Source organism: Melanotaenia boesemani, chromosome 7, assembly GCF_017639745.1.
Source record: "Melanotaenia boesemani isolate fMelBoe1 chromosome 7, fMelBoe1.pri, whole genome shotgun sequence".
NCBI classification, from domain to species: Eukaryota; Metazoa; Chordata; class Actinopteri; order Atheriniformes; family Melanotaeniidae; genus Melanotaenia; species Melanotaenia boesemani.
In genome coordinates, this window is record NC_055688.1 from 9,365,655 (window position 1) to 9,383,354 (window position 17,700).

General features: G+C 39.9%; 1 protein-coding gene across 5 annotated transcripts in view; it reads left to right on the forward strand.

The window, feature by feature from the left end:
- The window catches only part of glra1 (glycine receptor, alpha 1), a 130,376-nt gene that overhangs the window by 68,109 nt on the left and 44,567 nt on the right, over window positions 1-17,700 (forward strand). For all 5 annotated transcript variants that reach the window (XM_041989962.1, XM_041989964.1, XM_041989963.1 and 2 more), the window contains 2 exons: window positions 156-223; window positions 10,298-10,521. In XM_041989962.1, coding sequence (XP_041845896.1) covers window positions 156-223; window positions 10,298-10,521 — 292 coding nt within the window. The remainder of the gene's footprint in view (window positions 1-155; window positions 224-10,297; window positions 10,522-17,700) is intronic.

A 17,700-nucleotide genomic window follows, 5' to 3' on the forward strand; every position in this document is an offset into this window, starting at 1 on the left:
ATCTTTAAAACACAGTAAATAATTATTACAATCGATACTGTTAATGTTCTGGTTTTGTCTCCCAGCTACACTCCAGATGTGTTGCACCATTCATCTCTTGATGTATTAATGTGCTCTAACTTTTTTTTCCCCTCTTGTTCTTATCATCTCTGCAGGTCCGCCTGTAAACGTAACCTGCAACATTTTTATCAACAGCTTTGGGTCCATTGCTGAAACAACAATGGTAAGTTCAGTCATTCTCTCTGTCCCTTAGAACACAGGTTAAAGTGAAGATTTGATCTTCATTTGTCACCAGTGTTTGCATGTTGATTTGGATGGGAACTGTCACATCTCACCACAGCCTTGTTTCGTTTTGGTTAATTACTCCTATAAAAATGTTAATTGAAACGACTGTTCTGATATTCATCCACAGTTTAATTTTTATTTCATTAAAAACAAAAAATTTAAATCTTTCTGACCTCTCACTGTTTTGAAAATTTCTGCACCTCATTGAGCCCGTCTCCCATTTGCAACACCTCATTTGAAAGGAGCGCATCACCCCCGTCACCATTTGCATAACAACGTGGCGGCTGCAGCGTTGGCGTGCCTGTTTGTGAGCAATGGAGGGGAAATTTACACTTATTCATTACACAGAAAATCCATTAGTGTTAATATAACAGAAGCATCAACCTTCACAGAGCAACAAGGCTCAGAGCAGATATGGCCACGCTGAACCTTGGTTTGTGTGTTGGTGTGGGCTTACGTGTGTGTGTGACCATGTCATTTCAGAGCAAACACAAGGTTTATGAGCATTGTTTTTTTGTTTTTTTTTTTTCTTCTGTAAAGTTCTTGTTTTCTGTTTTTTCTGGGTTTTGCACATAATTAATAAACACCTTATTAACAAATGAATGCTTTAGTAATGATAAGAGCAGTTATTTTTAATTAGCATCTATATTGGAGAAAAAATAGATTTCAGACACACAAACATAGATCTACAAAAACACCTTTTGGACAAACATGAGTGTATTAATAAATGAAAAGCCTGAGGGCAGATGATAAAAGTCATTGCAGTTTATTTACTTGGAAATCAACAAGTGGCTCATTAACTGCAAATATAAATTAACTGATGCATTAATTACATACAAATTTATAACAGAGTCAACATCCTCCATCTACATCTGCAGTGGCAGCAATTAATTTCTTGTAGCTGCAACATGACAGAGCCATATCCTCTTTACTGTGAGCATCATTCCAGTTTTTTCTGTCAGATTTGTAAAGTATCTTAAAAATGTTTGGAAATCCAGGATTTATTAACATGGGTATTCAAACATCTCATTTATTAAAACATGATCTAAAGAGAAGTTTGCAAGCCTGATTCTTTTGTAAATTGACTTGACGTCCCAGGGTGCTGCTGGTGGAGCTGTGTCTCAGTGTTGAGTAAGTGTGTGAGACTCCATAACTTCCTGAGCTGAATCCAGGGACCCAGCAGGATGTCATGACATGCATAGCATTAGAACACAACTGCAGCTTTTTCTATAGTTATTGCAGTTGTTTGTGTCGAAGAGAGATGAGGAAGAGGAGAATAGCAGTCTGCCATGCGTGGTTCACTGCCTGAGTTTAATGCAAGCTGAAATGAGTGTGGTATTGTGTAAGTACAGCAGTTCCTCTGCTAATGGTTCCACAGCAGCATGGTGATAGTGGATGATAATTTCAGGGTGGTACTTAACAGTCCAATGGCCTCATGTCACGTCCTCAGATGGAAGTGTTTAAAACAGAGCTGCCGCAGTGTCAACAACATTTTTAATAAACCAATTTCTCAAATTATTCATCTGTTCTCTTTAACTCCAAACCATTCCCTGAAATTATTCATCTGTGCATTCAAATTACTTTTCCCTCATTTAAATCCCAAATTACTTTTCCCTCATTTGAATCCTGGAATGGCCTGCCACCCATTTCTTCTCTGGCCAATGCATTTATTGTTCATCCATCTGCAGCCGTGAAAAGCCTCTGACCTACAACCTGTGAGGTTTAGCTTAACATCTGCAGCATGAACAATGAGAAAAAATATTCAAATATGTCTTAATAACACAAATAATATATAACTAATAATCAAAATAGATTTGATCTTGTTACAAAGCAGGAAAACCTCTACCTACATCCAAACCACAGCTGAGAAAGTTTTAGATCAATGATAATGTTTCTGCAGATTTAGTCAAACTTTTTTTAAAAGTATAGCTTTATTAAAAAGATATTGCCCATACATTAAGAACTGTTTTGATTTTAGATGGAAAAAAGTCAACCCCTAGCTTGATTGGTGAGTTGGACTCAGTCTGCCAACACAAAATGCTGTTCAGGTCTCCATTACTTTGGCTTGGTCAACGTTTATCACAAGAGCATGATTATACTTCATGATTTCATCATGTCTTATGAGATAAAGTATGGATAACACACAAGTTGTGGCGTTACAGTACAGTGTTGAGTTTCTTCCATGTGGTTGTATGATCTGTGAAGATCAAATGTTATAATTACAACTCGTCTCACTGTGTGAATCCTTTTGTTGTTTTTCCTGCCATCCCACAGCATCCTGTGTTGCACTTTAAAGCAACACTACATAGGTTTCCAAACCTAAAGCTCTGTGCTTCTGACTCGTTTTAAAGATACACTAACATCCATTATGTACACTCCTGGAAGGGCCATTGCCCTGCAGCGTCCAAAAAGTCCCAACTTTTTTTTCCATCCCGGTGCATCACATTATGGCAGCGTTTTGCTTTATGGCATTGCTTCCCACACCAGCAACTAGATATCAACACACTGACAGATTCAAATACACACTGTGGCTGATTCAGCAAAGAAACATTAGAGGACATTATCATAGATAGAGAGGAAAAGAGGGCTGCACGGTGGTGTGGTGGTTAGCGACACAGCCTCACAGCAAGAAGGTCGCCACCTTGAGGTCAGTGGCCTTTCTGTGTGGAGTTTGCATGTTCTCCCCGGGTTCTCTCCGGGTACTCCGGCTTCCTCCCACCGTCCAAAGACATGCATGTTAGGTTTGTGTGTGAGTGGTTGTTTGTCCCCTATGTGTTGGCCCTGCGATGGACTGGTGACCTGTCCAGGGTGTACCCTGCCTCTCACCTGTTACTGCTGGGATAGGCTCCAGCTTACCCGCAACCCTTAATGGACTAAGCGGTTCAGAAAATGGATGAATGAATGAATGAATGAATGAGAAAAGAATGAGGGGAAAAAAAGAGCAAGATATAAGTTAAGAGTCAACACTTGACTGACTTTTACTGGCTGGAGAGAGATCAGAGAAGAGACAGGATGCTCTTGGTGCCAAAAGTGAAAATCAGTCTAAGTTCAGTAGCTTTAAACAATATCCTCATCTCTGTATTTATTTATGTTTTTATTCTTTATGTTTTTATTGTAACAGTAAAATGGCACACAAAAAGCTTAAAATGTGGATAAACGACAAGCAGAAGTGTAACTGATGTGGGGTGCTATTTAAACGAATTTCCATTAAATGTTAGATAAATTTAATTTGCTGAGAGCAGTTCTTCCTCCTGTAACGCCGTCAAAGAGACAGAATTTGAAGTGAAAACCATAAATCTACAGAATCAGATAAATACTGCTACATTTCCCTCCTTATTTCTTTACTCCAATAAAGCTGATGATGCTGATGCTTATAGAATAGTAATACTGACAACTGTCCTTCTCAACTCAAGATTAATGGGCAGGGGAGAGCTAAAAAATGAGAGATTGCTGCGTCTTTTCAGCTTCTTCTCCACCAGCTAACAGCTACAATTAGAAGTTAAAAATGCATACTATAGTTACTCAGAATTAATGGTTAGTCTGGTTTATAGCAATTCACGTGTAGAGGGTTAACAATGTCATGGACAATGTTGTTTATTTGTTTATTGTTCCTATCATGTGACGTGATGTTACCCAATGCAAAAAAACCACTAACCCTAATGTTACTTCACAATTTTTAAAACTGGATTGGAAAACTAATTAACATATCAGATGTGTAGGCAAATATATCTGTTTCATCTTTATGGTGAAACTGGTCTTACTGTTCAGCTGGTTGTTTAAGAGAATAGTTCAAGAATACATGTGTGATTTATTCCTGTTATGGAAACAGTAACGAATGCGCACAGTGGTTGAAAATGTAATCATCTTTGTTCTGAGCAATTGCATCAAGGCCGTTTGTGCCGAGCTTTTTCCCTTTTAGAACTAATATTAAGCTGCAGGCATGTTAGTGACCGATGATGCTGGCACAAGTTGGTAGCCCTTCTCGTTTTTCCTCTGCGCCAACACACACTCCTCATCTGTGCAGTGTTTCAGGTTATTCATCATTTTCTCAAGCAGAAGAAAAGGCGACTCATTCAGGAAAGGCCAAGCTCATTTGTTTCATGTGAGATATTTACTGTAATAAACAGTGATAAACAGAGCAGGGGTCTCGCTGAGGCTACTGCCATGCGACTGTGTTTCACATACACAGAGGCTGATTGCTCCTCTAAATGCCACCTGCTTGGGCTGCTGGCATGGCTGCACCTCACCCCTGCAATGCTTTTCTGCTACACCACGCTGCTTAATGATGGCTCCAACCCAGCCGAACCGGCCAAGCTCCATATTCTGAGAATAATTGACAATTAGGGAGATGGAGGGGCAAGCTAAATGCCAAATCCACACTGAAGACACTCCATGTCTGATTGTGAAATGGAGACTTGGGAACACATGGTGGAAGGTTATACAACAAAACTAAAGGAGCAACAGCTGCATCAGTCGGCCTGTAGAAACAGAGTTGTATATAAATGAGATAAAGAGGTAGAGGGAGGTAAATCTATTGTCAAAACCTTTGTGACAATATAGAAAATAATTTAAGGGAAACTTCTAAGGACAAAGAGGTATCGCAGGGGTGAAATTAAAGAAGGAAAAAAAACATCAAACTAGACCTTAACCCATTTCTACAACCGATCTCTTGTTTAAAGGCTTGAACAAAAGGTGCCAGCAGGTACTGCAGCATACTGAACATATCTAATGAAAACAGCAAATGTATGTGGACATTTTTGCAAAGACTCTGAGGAACTGGGACCAAAGGAGGAGCTCAGTCAGTTTTAATGTCTGTGAATGGGGTATCACTGATAGATGTGCTGGTTTCATTAAAATAGTTTCATTTTAGCAGAAATTTAGATATTTCTAAATAAAACCCCTACCTCAATATTTAAAACATAAAATAATATATTCAAAAAAGTTTTCCATTATTTACATTTTACATCATGTTGACAGATTTTATATGCTGCATACTACAAACATGTTCTCATATTTCAGCCCAGTCTCACCGGATTCACTTCAATTCGATTTAATTAAGAAATGTTATAATTTCCTGAGGGAAATATTTCTTAAGAAGAACAAAAGAAGAAAAAAATTGTAGGATTGTGTGGCATAATTTCTTTACTTACTCAATGCAACAAAGGATTAAAAGCAATCGGGTCACAAAAACTGATTTTCAGCAGGTTCCTGCTCTGCAGAAACATAGACAGACATATATCTTACAGAGGGACAAGCAGCGGTTGGAGGAGGCTGTAGAGGCCACATCAGTGGTCACAGCAGTAACTGTCCACCAAATGGCAGTTGTGAGTGGTTTTAAACAGTCCTGGTGGCGTTCCAGTCCTGATGTGATGTGGAATGTTGTTCCAGGCTTTGGTCAGCACTTAAAAGAAAGGTCTCTGTCCATAGCAGTTCCTTAGGCGTGGTAGCGGAAGAAGTCTATCTGTTACTGATCTGGTTGAATGATCAGACCTGGGGTTGAGTTTTGGCACTAAGGCAGGTAACGCTGCAGATGGGCATCTGTGAGCAGGTGGAAATACAGTTTAGTCCCATGACTCAGTTCTGAAAGTTCAGTGCATTTGACAGTGACAGAGCAGAACAGCCGGTGGTGGATCTTATACGCTCTGTAATAATCTTGCCACTGGCTCAAGGGTTTCATTGGTTGTGAACAATATGACAGAGTAGAGAGAATTATTGCATGAAAATATGTCTTAGAAACTGACAGAGACAGATGGGGTCTGACTTTACTATAGACAAATCATTTTTGGTTTTGTACATGCTCAGTGTATGTGAGGAGAGTCCAGTGTGAACCCCAGATACTTGTATGTATTTACAGTGAAGTGTTTTTGGTTTGTAATGGAAATAGCATTTGATATGACTAGCAGTCTCCTGGAGAGTAGAAATACACGTAGTTTGTTTTTATTTAAGCTGATTGTTAAAATGATTTTGCAGCCACCCATGTTAGGACTGCAGATCATTGAGTTTAAGGAACAGAAACCAATTTAACTCCAAACATTAACACGTTGGAATAAGATAAAAGGAAGAAAGTATCCTATAAGTAAAAAAAAAACAAATGGACTGAGGAAACGATTGTCATGGTTGGCAACTGAACCAGTGATTACCCACTTTAAGGTCAGGTATTAAAAGTCTCCCTCTCCTGACAAGACATTTTTATCCCACTCAAGATGGGCTAACTGTTGGCATCATGTGGAAGCCTCAGTAATAGTTAAACAGGAGGTTTCTCGCCATAAATAACTGCTACAGAAAAACACAGATATTGACAAATACACATTTTGTGGATTTATCATGAAAATGTTGGATATTTAACCAAAATAAAGATTTTACAACCTGTCATGAGATCATACTGCATGTACTGTATATTAAACGCTACAACGTTTTTAATTTGGAGAGTAAAAAAAGACTTTTTCTCCACATCTAAAACAGAATTATACGTGTCACGTTCACACTGGATGCATGAAATGTGACCTGTTTGACACAGTTTGCAAACTGGATTTTTTTTTTTAATTTACAAAATAACATTGGCTTTATCTACTGAATGAAATTTTTGAGGTCTGAATCATTTATTATGGTTTAAAAAATGCCCACGTGGTAAGCAGCTTTTAGTTTTTCTTCTTCTCCTTCTCCTTGCTCTTTAAAACTGAGAGCTTTCTGACCGCTGTTTATTCCTCAGAAGTACTTCGTATAATTGTGCTTAAAAATATTTTAATAATGGAATATCTCTATGATTAAAAGCTTATCTACAAATTAATACCTCTAGTCTTTAAAATCAACCCCAGCAGCAACAGAAAAACTCCTCATTATTATCAGTTTGTAGACTATTAATTTAAAATGTACACCTTTGTCATTGTCTTTAAAAGCCATCATTCTATCCTCCATCCATCCAGCCCCCAGTCCATGTGTATCTTTTCATCTGCCTTTGTAAAACTAAAGAAGGAGCAGCAGTTCATTAACCTTCAGCCAGGACTCTATATCTATCCACCTGTCTATTGGACGTGACTATTTTTGTTGTATGGTGTTTTTAAAGAATTTGCTTGTCTCTGATTTTTTGCTTAAATTATGTTAGCAAACAACAGAAAACATAAGTTTTAAGGAGCAAGTAAAACGATTACAATTAACTTTTAAATGAGCTAAAGGCTGATTTGTTTCAAGACTGAGGAAAATCGGAAGCATCACACGGGCTCACTCTGTTCTCTGATGTAGCTTGAGGCTGAAACTCTCCATGATCAGTAAAATATCTTACATTCACATAAAGGAGAAAATGACATATGGATGAGGACCCATAACCATCTGCTCAGCCAGCCATGAAATCCTGTCCATCACTCCATCGCTACATCGGTCAGTATCTGTCGATCTGGTCCTCCGTGTGGAGTTACAGCATCTTGAGTCAGCAGTGCAACGGCCCATGACGAGTCTTTTCAACCCTTCTCTTTCTCACATCTATTTTTTTAAAGGGGAAGGGAAATTTACTGTATGGGGACATTTTATATACTTCTTTGTTATGATTTTTGCTTTACAACTTTTAATTGTTGTTGTAATTTGATAGTTTTTCCTTTTTTTTTTTTTTTTTTCCAAATCAGCTTCTCGCCATCCCGCCTTGTCTGCCTTAGAGACTCTGAACCTCCACAGAAAGCTGCTCTTGCAATGCCTTGTGGTTTCTGGTCCATTTTTTGTCAAAGTTTCTCTTAGTCTCATTCATTTACTGTCAAGACATCATATAACTGAAATCAGTAGTGACGTCTGAATAAACCAAACCAAATTGTTTTCAGATTGATCACAGCTCAGATGTTTGCTTTGTGGAACATTTTGTTTTGGTTTTGTAAAACCCAGCAAGACTGCCAAAGTTATCCTGCAGATTGGATCAGAAACGGAGACTTGTAACATGTTTTCTAAAAGTTTCTAATAAAATAGAAATATATATATATTTTTTTTATGCTAACTAATTTATTTTTAGTGTCATTTCATCTTCCTAGAGGACAACGTGCAATATGTGTAGTGCCAATTCACATCAGACATCTGCAGGCACTTTTAAAAATCCAGTCCAAATTAATCCAATTCATTGAAACCCAGTTATAATCCAATTAAAACAAATCCATTAAATTATCCACATTAGTTCAATTTACAAAAACTGTCTTCATATGCCTATTATTTCAAAGATTGCCAAAGAAAACAGGTTGCACTGAGTTGTCTCTACAATTTTATCCTTCATCCTGAAACTGCACAGGGAGACAGTGGAGAGAAAAACAATGGGAGAAAAATCTTCAGCCAAGAAGGGCAGCTATCTACAGGAGCAGGTTTAAAGGGTCGAACAAGCACCATAACTTGCTTGAAGATAAAGAAAAAGAGAAACAAATTAATAACAACAATGTCATTTAATATATATGGAAAGTAAAGAGAGAAACAAGGAAGGAGGTGTTCAGTCCATCATGAGCTGTCCCCCAGCAGTCTAAGCTTATAGCAGCACAACTAAAGGCATCGCTAAAGGGCACAAAAAATTGCTCTAAATACAAGCTTTTCAAAAAGGCAATTGAAGGTAGAGAAGATGTCAGCTCCCTGAATCAAACAGGGAGCTGGCTCCACAGAGGGGCCTGTTAACTGAACAACTTCAGTCTTGTCTGAGGAGAGAGGGAGAAAATTCTGTCACTCAGGCCTTTTTGTCTTCAAGACATCTTTGTAATCTGGACAACAGATTGGTTTTTATGAGTCTTCATGGATAAGTATAGCTGAGTATAATCTGCATAGAAATCCTGACTGAAGCTCTTTAAAGAGATTATTTCTGTTCTAGGCATATAGTTAAGCTGAAACATATATTACTCATTGTAGAAATAAAGGGGAGGTTGGTTGCTGGTCTATAATTAGCTAACTCTTCTTGGATAAAGAATGGGTTTTTAAGTAAAGATTTGTTAAAGCAGCTTTAAAATCCTGTACACAGACTCACAGTAGAGATATATTGATCAAATCCAATTCAGAGGTATCAAAATGTGGGGTAAATCCTCCCATAAACAGTTTGGTTAGGATGGGGTCTAAAATACAAGTTAGTGGTTTAAATGATTATTCTGGTTAACTCAGAGAGCTGTACAGGACAGAGACAGTACTAAAACAAACCAGGGGCAGGTTTAGGTACAGATGCCTTTAAAGCTCCTGTAGATGAGACATCCTTCATAGTGAAAAGGATGTCATGTAATTTCTTTCTAAGAGAAATCATTTTATTAGTGGAAAAAACTGTTCTGAAGCATCTCTGAAGCTCTGACTGGCTTCAGAAACCTGGGGTCTCCTCTATCAATGATCAATAATAGTTTTACATACAGCTTTCTTACAGTTAAACTTTCTTTCCAGACTGAGTGGAAATTCTTTTAAGTGTATGAACACCATGTTCTTGAGGCCTGTTTTTAAAGCGTGCAGCCATGAATTGAACCTCGTCTGACTGATTACTTTCTTTTCCAGAGGGGCGACATTGTCTAATGCTGTATCCATTGAAGCTGTTCTGTCAATGAGTTGATTAATCTGTGTGGGATAAAAGCTCAGATGGCTGCATGAATGCAGGTTTAGTGGGTAGGTGGGATTCTGAAAAGGCACTAAAACAAACCCTATGAGTCCTGTAGGACTCAGTTGTTACAACCAATAGTTTGCCCTTTTTCTGATGTTTTTTTTTTCCCCCTCTCTTTTTAAACATTGGTTTTAATGTGTCTTGATGTGTGTCATGCTTTAAACTTTTTAGTGGTTTAGTGGTGGTTGTTTTAATGTTTCATCATATCTATCATATCATTTCATCATATCTTGGACTTAAATACGAGCAGTAAATACGAGCTTGATACTCTAGAAATAAGTCGGTAGAAGCCATTTTCAGCCCTACATTTGTGATATCACATCTTCTTAGTTATGGAAAATGTTACTTCATCTTTCAACCGTTGAGCTGCTGACCTTAATTCCTCCCACTAACACTTGTGAATCTTCTGCCCTTGCTTTCTCCTTGCAGGACTACAGAGTAAACATCTTCCTGAGGCAGCAGTGGAACGACCCCCGGCTGGCTTACAGCGAGTATCCCGACGACTCACTGGACCTCGACCCGTCCATGTTGGACTCCATCTGGAAACCTGACTTGTTCTTTGCCAACGAGAAAGGAGCCAACTTTCATGAGGTCACCACCGACAACAAGCTGCTACGCATCTCTAAGAATGGCAATGTGCTCTACAGCATTCGGTTAGTGGAAGATACGTTTTATATTCCAACTGTGAGAAAATCTGAAGGTTAAACTGATAACAGCAGCATGGTGTCATTTTAGTTGAATTACTATTCTCCATTTGTCTGTCTAATTTTTTAGATATTGATTCATATGTAAAATACAAAAACATTTTCTTTTGGTAGATGGAAATCATCCAGTTTAAGGGTTAAAAAATCTGGCCACCTGGCGTTAAAATCTAAAAAGAGGATTTTTACACCAGTGGTTCTCAAACTTTTTCTACTGTGCCCCACTTGGGAGGAATAAACATTCCCAGACCACTTGGTGCATTACTGCCACCAAGTGGTCTGGAGTGTGGACCAAAATGTTTCCAAGAGCCCAAGTTGTCAAAACATTGGTTTGTTGCATTTTCCCAATCCCATCCCATCATCCCATCATCCTTTTTGAGGGAATCTTATTTTCAGGCGTGAAATATCACTTTGCACATCACATTCATGCACATAAGTGCACGTAGCATGGTCAAAGATATGCCGTCACTACTGTATGCAGCTTGTTTAATTGGAAACAGGATCGGAAAGTAATTTTTTGATGGGTGTTCATCGTATTACAGCACACGACAAAAATGAAACAGAGGAAACAGAACAAATCACGTTTGGAAGATTTCATTAATTTAAATATTTAAACTTAATAAATAAATAAACACACAACAGCTACAAATTAATGCTACTCTTTTTACAAAACTTTTAAATGTAGCCTGAAAGTGGATTATTTTAAGAGCTCCCCCTTAAAGTATCATCTGAATATCTATAGGGGAGCTCCTCTGCTTTTCAGGGAAGCCAAGCTCCTCTTAATGCATCCGTAATTCAGACCATGGATGAACCAATCTTTCAAAACCCTTTTCTGCTTTAAAACACTGAGATGTCATCTGTACCTTTAATGAAGCATAATATTGATATATCTTACCGTACAGCTGCAGAATTAGGAGGTTTTTAAAAAAGTATGCTGTCTTTGCAATTTAATTCCTTCTTTCATGAGAACAAAATTAACTGCAAACTCCAAAAGCTATGCTGGGAATTATACTGATCCTGTAATGATGGAGCAGATATGGACTGTGATCGTTTAGAGAAGATTAACTTAAATGTTGTTATAGCTCAGGATTGTTGCAGTTACAATGCAACACAGTTAACCAGCTGCGACAAGGTTTCTGGTTATTGCATTCCACAGACTTCCATCCCCAATTTTAGTTATCTTATTGCATCAAAGTTGAGTTTTATATCCACCCGTCCTCCCCCCCCCCCTTTCATAACGCCCATTCAAGGCTCTCAAGAGTTATAGCCTCCTCCAGCCGACAAACCTTTTAGCCCGCCGGTGCTTCCTCCTTCTTGCTTTTATTGCATCTGCTCAGGGGCAAATGAAAAAGCACAGCAGCAGCACCAGTAGCAGCTGTGGTAATCTACTCAGCCTGTTGGTATTCTAGCAGTGTTTCCGATCCGTTATCAACCTCAGTTTTCACCTTCATGTCCAGCTAGAGGAGTGAGATTGGCCTTTTATAAATATCATCAGAGTCGAGATGGACCATTCGCTCCTCCTTTGCTCCTTTCATTTTTTTAACTTGACAACATCAGAATGAACCCTCTGTTGATCAGTTTGATCTCAGAGGCGACTCAGGATATTAAACCATCCCGAGGCAAGAGAGAAAGGGGGTGTTGTAAATGTTGTTTACTCTGTTTTTTTATGTTTATCGCTCAACAGTAGAGCAGTGTGAGAAGTCGTGACGGATGGTGGCTTCTCCTCTAAGATCAAAGAGAATTTTTTTTTAGATTAGATGACCAGATTCCCATTTAGTGCAGACGCAAGCAATGAGCTTGTCCCCATCTGATATGTAACCCCATTTTTAAAGTGGGTGCTTTGTCAAAAGGAGGACTGTCCAGACATTTTAGTTTCATAAATGCTGCACTAAATTGCGATGTGTATTCCAAGGAGAAATCCTAAAGCTCCTGAACAATTTCTCTGAAAGAGGATGCACATTTGCTCCATTCTAGTTTCTGTCTATTATCTCTGTCAAACCTGCCTGGGCTATTCTGTTCCAGCTAAACGTATTTATGTAAGCTGCAAACCAATCTCAGATTTGCTAAGAGAGAATAATGCAAACCTAGAGATTTTAGAGACCTTACCGACCCTTCTATATGCTGTCTGTCTCCAGCTTAACTTGGGCAGAAATAATATTTTTCCATGACAAAATCACCTTCTCCAGAAAGCAGGAATCATTCTTCACCTCAGCAGAATCCTTATCCCTCAGCTTTTTTTACTTGCCACATCTTTCTTTCACCTGCATACTTTGCACCAATCTTCTCCAAGAAGGTAGTAGCCATTAGTGGCCAGTTTAGTAGAGTATGTCTCCAAATATCTCAAACGTCCCACCACTTATCTTCTAGATTATTTTTGTTCTCAGCTCAAAATGCCAATTTTACACAAAATCATAGCTGAGATCATCGACATGGTGAATGTTTTTCTAGGTGCTCAATTGCTGAAAAGATCAGCCCTAAAAATAATGATTTATAAACTGCAGAGTTTTTCTCCAATTGTAACCAAAATTTGGGGAAAACTGTCTCTTAAAGTGCAGCATAGCAGCATTTCAGTATTTTGTTTGTCCTACAAATAAAACATGAAACTTGCAGAGATGTGCATTGTCAAAACATCCATTCATCATCTACACGGGCACAAGGGCAACAGTTTGATCAGAGATCCTAAAACCTCCCACTTCCCCCAGCTCTTCCCAGAGGACATAGACTTGTTCCCATGCTAGCTAATCCTAATGGTTCCAAGTCTGCTTTGACCACCTTAGCTAGCTTCTCCTGATAAAGAGAAGCAGGAACTGAAACTTAAATAACTGAGCTCCTGATTGTCCTTAAGGATGAAGCAATGACTCGTCAGAGTAAGCTCATTTCAGCCGATTCTATTTGCAATATCTTTCTTTTACTGTCCTTTTCCTGTCACTCAGATGCTTTTCTATATCCACTGAGTTTTTTCTTTGCTGAGTGGGGTCTGTGTTAGTGGATCTCATAAGATGTTCTGCTGCAAACAAGCCTCAAACAGTGTTAATGTTTTCTTTTTAGCAGTCAACATCTTCCACTGGAATGAACAGACTCAGGATCTGCCTGTAGTCTCTTAAAGGGGCACACAAGTCAGGGAAAATCATTTCACATGACCAAAAGCCAAAACTTTGCTTAGAACCATCTTTCTGCCCCAGAAACCTGGTGCTGCAGCAGCACCAATTCTTTGGTGAGCCAAAGCAAAGACCCTTTTAAATCAAGGGCTAGTGGTGGGGCCATGGACACCAACCACTCTAAGTAAAATGTTTTGATCACCATGCTTTAAAACTGGCTGCTTAGTGTTTAATGTCACTGGATGCATTTGCGATTGATGCTTAGTGCATCACAGAGTTGCATTCACAATCAGCAGTTTCACTGATTGGCCAGGACTGAAAGCTTTTTGTTTACCTTTAGAAAACATGGAGTAACATAAAGTTTATGCATTTTCTGATTTTTACTTTGGTGTTCAAACCTAATCCAGTTTTCACAAGAGAGGCTGTGAGCTAACTAACATGTTGCGCTACAGCATGACAGTGGATGGTCCGGTTGCATTCACACTGCAAGCATACCGCACCAGGGTTCACTTGAAAGTGAACCGAGACTCCCAGTTTTTAAGTGGAGTTACCTCATTGGACTGCATTAGTTTTTGGATACGTGTTCACACTGCTCCAAATTAGCTGCACTATCTCTGGAAGTGGACCAGGATTCATTTAAAGCAGACCAAACAGTGCCAGTGTGAATGCAGCCATCTTAACTTATTTCAGATTATTTATACAACACTAATTCACAACAGAAATCATCACAAAACACAAGATTCATTCAAATCCAGTTTAGTGTAATTCAAATAATTCCATTTAATCAAATTCATCATCACCTGGATTACTCCGGTTGCCAGTTCTGTTTGATTAACAGATCTGGCAACTAGCTAAAGAAAACCAATGGATCACAAATTCCCATCTTAAGCATATACAGGTCAATAGGCAACAATGGAGAGAAAAGCATCAAATTTATGATTAAACTTCCAGCAGAACCAGAACCAGAATGAAAAGAACATAAAAGAAGAGTCAGCAAGCATCCTAACTCAATAATAGAATAGAATAGAATAGAATGCCTTTTATTGTCATTATACACATGTACAACGAGATTAAGCCATCCCCAGTGTCAGTGCAGAGAGAGCAGTATAGAAATAAATAATAAATAAAAGATCTAAGGTATAAAATATTTACAGAAATAAAACAGATGTGCACACTCTAGTTATTTGCAGATATAAGTATGATGTCTATGTCTAAAAAAAAATATATTGCACGTTCAAAGTATTATTGCACGGATCATGATATGTTGTACATGTCATGTGACAGAATGTATTGCACATATGTTGTTAGTGTCCAGCGTATTTCAGATTTGAAGTCCTACAGGAGTTCAGGGCAGTTATTGCTTTTGGAAAGAAACTGTTTTTGAGTCTGTTTGTTTTAGTCCTGATGCACCTGTAGCGCCTCCCAGAGGGCAGCAGGGCAAACAGATCAGAGCCAGGGTGGGAGCTGTCATTTATGATGTTTCTGGCTCTGCTGAGGCAGCGGGAGGTGTAAATGTCCGTCAGGGAGGGGAGAGGGCAGCCAATGATCTTCTGTGCTGTCTTTACCACTCTCTGTAGCCTCTCCTTGTCTGCTACAGTGCAGCTGCCGTACCATACTGTGATGCAGTATGTCAGCAGGCTCTCAATGGATGAGCGGTAGAAGGTCAGCAGCAGGTTGGAGTTCAGTTGGTGCCTCCTGAGGACTCTCAGGAAGTGTAGCCGCTGCTGAGCCTTCTTGGTGATTGACGTGATGTTCTCTGACCAGGAGATGTCGGCCGAGATGATGACGCCAAGAAACCTGATGGTGTGGACCCTCTCCACACACTCGCCATTTATGTAGAGGGGGGGCTGGGTCTGTGCTGAACCTCCTGAAGTCGATGATGATCTCCCTGGTTTTCTTGGTGTTGAGAGCGAGGTTGTTCTCAGAACACCAAGCAGCCAGCTTCAGGATCTCCTCCCTGTAGGCAGCCTCATCACCCCCGGAGATGAGTCCGACCACTGTAGTGTCGTCAGCGAACTTGACGATGAGGTTGTCATTGTGGGCCGGCCTGCAGTCATGGGTGTAGAGGCAGTACAGGAGGGGGCTCAGCACACAGCCCTGTGGGGAGCCGATGCTCAGCGTGCTGGTGGAGGAGAGGTGGGGACCTAGTCTCACAGTCTGGGGTCGGTCTGTTAGGAAGTCCTTTATCCAGGCACATGTGAGAGGGGGGAGGCCAACAGTGTCCAGTTTTGTGCATAATCTGTCCGGGATTATTGTGTTGAACGCAGAACTGTAATCCACAAAGAGCATCCGGACGTAGCTCTGCTGCTGCTCCAGGTGGTTCAGCGCAGAGTGAAGAGCTACAGCTATGGCGTCCTCAGTGGATCTGTTCGCGCGGTATGCGAACTGGTGGGAGTCGAAGTCTGGGGGGAGATGGTCCTTGATGTGCTGAAGAACAAGTCTCTCAAAGCACTTCATGATTACCGGAGTGAGGGCCACCGGTCGGTAATCGTTCAGGCTGGTGATGGGAGATTTCTTCGGCACCGGGACAATTGTGGAGGATTTGAGGCAGTGTGGGATGACTGCCTGAGCCAGGGAGAGGTTGAAGATCCTGGTAAGGGTGGGGGCGAGCTGGTGGGCGCACGCTCTGAGCACCTTGCCAGGTACTCCGTCTGGGCCAGTAGCCTTCTTGGTGTTCACCGCCAGGAGCACCCGTCTGACATCGTGCTCCTGGATGGTGAGTGGGGTGGTGCGGGAGCCAGATGGGGGTGTCGGTGTGCCACAGCTATAATGTCATATATTAATACATGGAGAGTAAATAGAAAGGAGAGCAGAGTGATGAGAGTCCAGCTCAGATCAACTCCTGTAGTTCAAAAAGTTGGATAGGATAGATCTTCATGATGAAGATGGAAATGCCACAAAAATGGACTCTCTTGAGTTTAGATGCTAACAGTAAATTTTGCTCTTAAATACTTTAATATCAAGAGATAAGAATCCCTTTATTTTTACATTTAAAAAAATTAATTAGGCTTTCAAACTAAAACAACCAACCAACCAAAAAGCAAAAATAAATAAATAAACATCAGCAGAGTTAGAGGTTCATCTCCCTGTCAAGCTGTGGGAGGTAAGGACGGTGCAGTTTTTACTCCGTCAGCATTTGGTGTTGAGGTGTCACGATGCAGCAGATATAAAACCAGAGAGCCAAGCTTCTTCCTGAGAAAGTGGGACATCTGTGCAGGCTATGTCATGTGAGTAAAACACAATCAGCATCCTGTCAAGGATTTGTAGCAAAAAGCAAACGCAGCAGAGTTTTTCTGGAACATCAGGCCGAACTGGACACGTTTGCCATCACAGCGGGTGTCCTGTTAAGACAAAACAGAAGGACTAAGCGTGTGGAGTCAGATCATCTCCTGCTTATCATGACATCCTGCTGACAGCCAACGCTCTGCAGGCATAAAAATCTGGCAAGAGAGGAGTTCATCTAAAAACTTGATTTTTTCACTGAAATCATAGACAGAGAGGTGAAAAGACAAGACAGGTGAAAGTGTCCTGGGAAAGACTTAGCAAAGCATAGCAATACTTTAATTTAGTCTACATAATCATATTTATATGATAGCAACATGAAACGGAAAAATGACAAATCTATTAGACTGGAACAATTTTAGCTGCATCACCTTCTTTTTAGTACTTAAAAGTGGCATAAATGATTAAACAGTAGTTTTCCAGCTCTGATCCATAAAAAAGTATTTTACCCATCAGGTTAAACAGATATGCATCACTGTGGCAATAATTTAATTAACCTCCTCTTTTATGAAGCTTGTTTTAGCTGCCTCCGGTCCAAAATAGCATACGCAAAATAAATGAAGTGCATCTTTCTTTCACCTGCAGACTTTGCACCAATCTTCTCCAAGAAGGTAGCAGCCATTAGAGGCCAGTTTAGTAGAGTATGTCTCCAAATATCTCAAACGTCCTACCACTTATCTTATCTTTTTGTTCTCAGCTCAGAAGGTCTCAAAAGAAAGTTGAGACGTGAGATTACTACAGAACTAGCAGA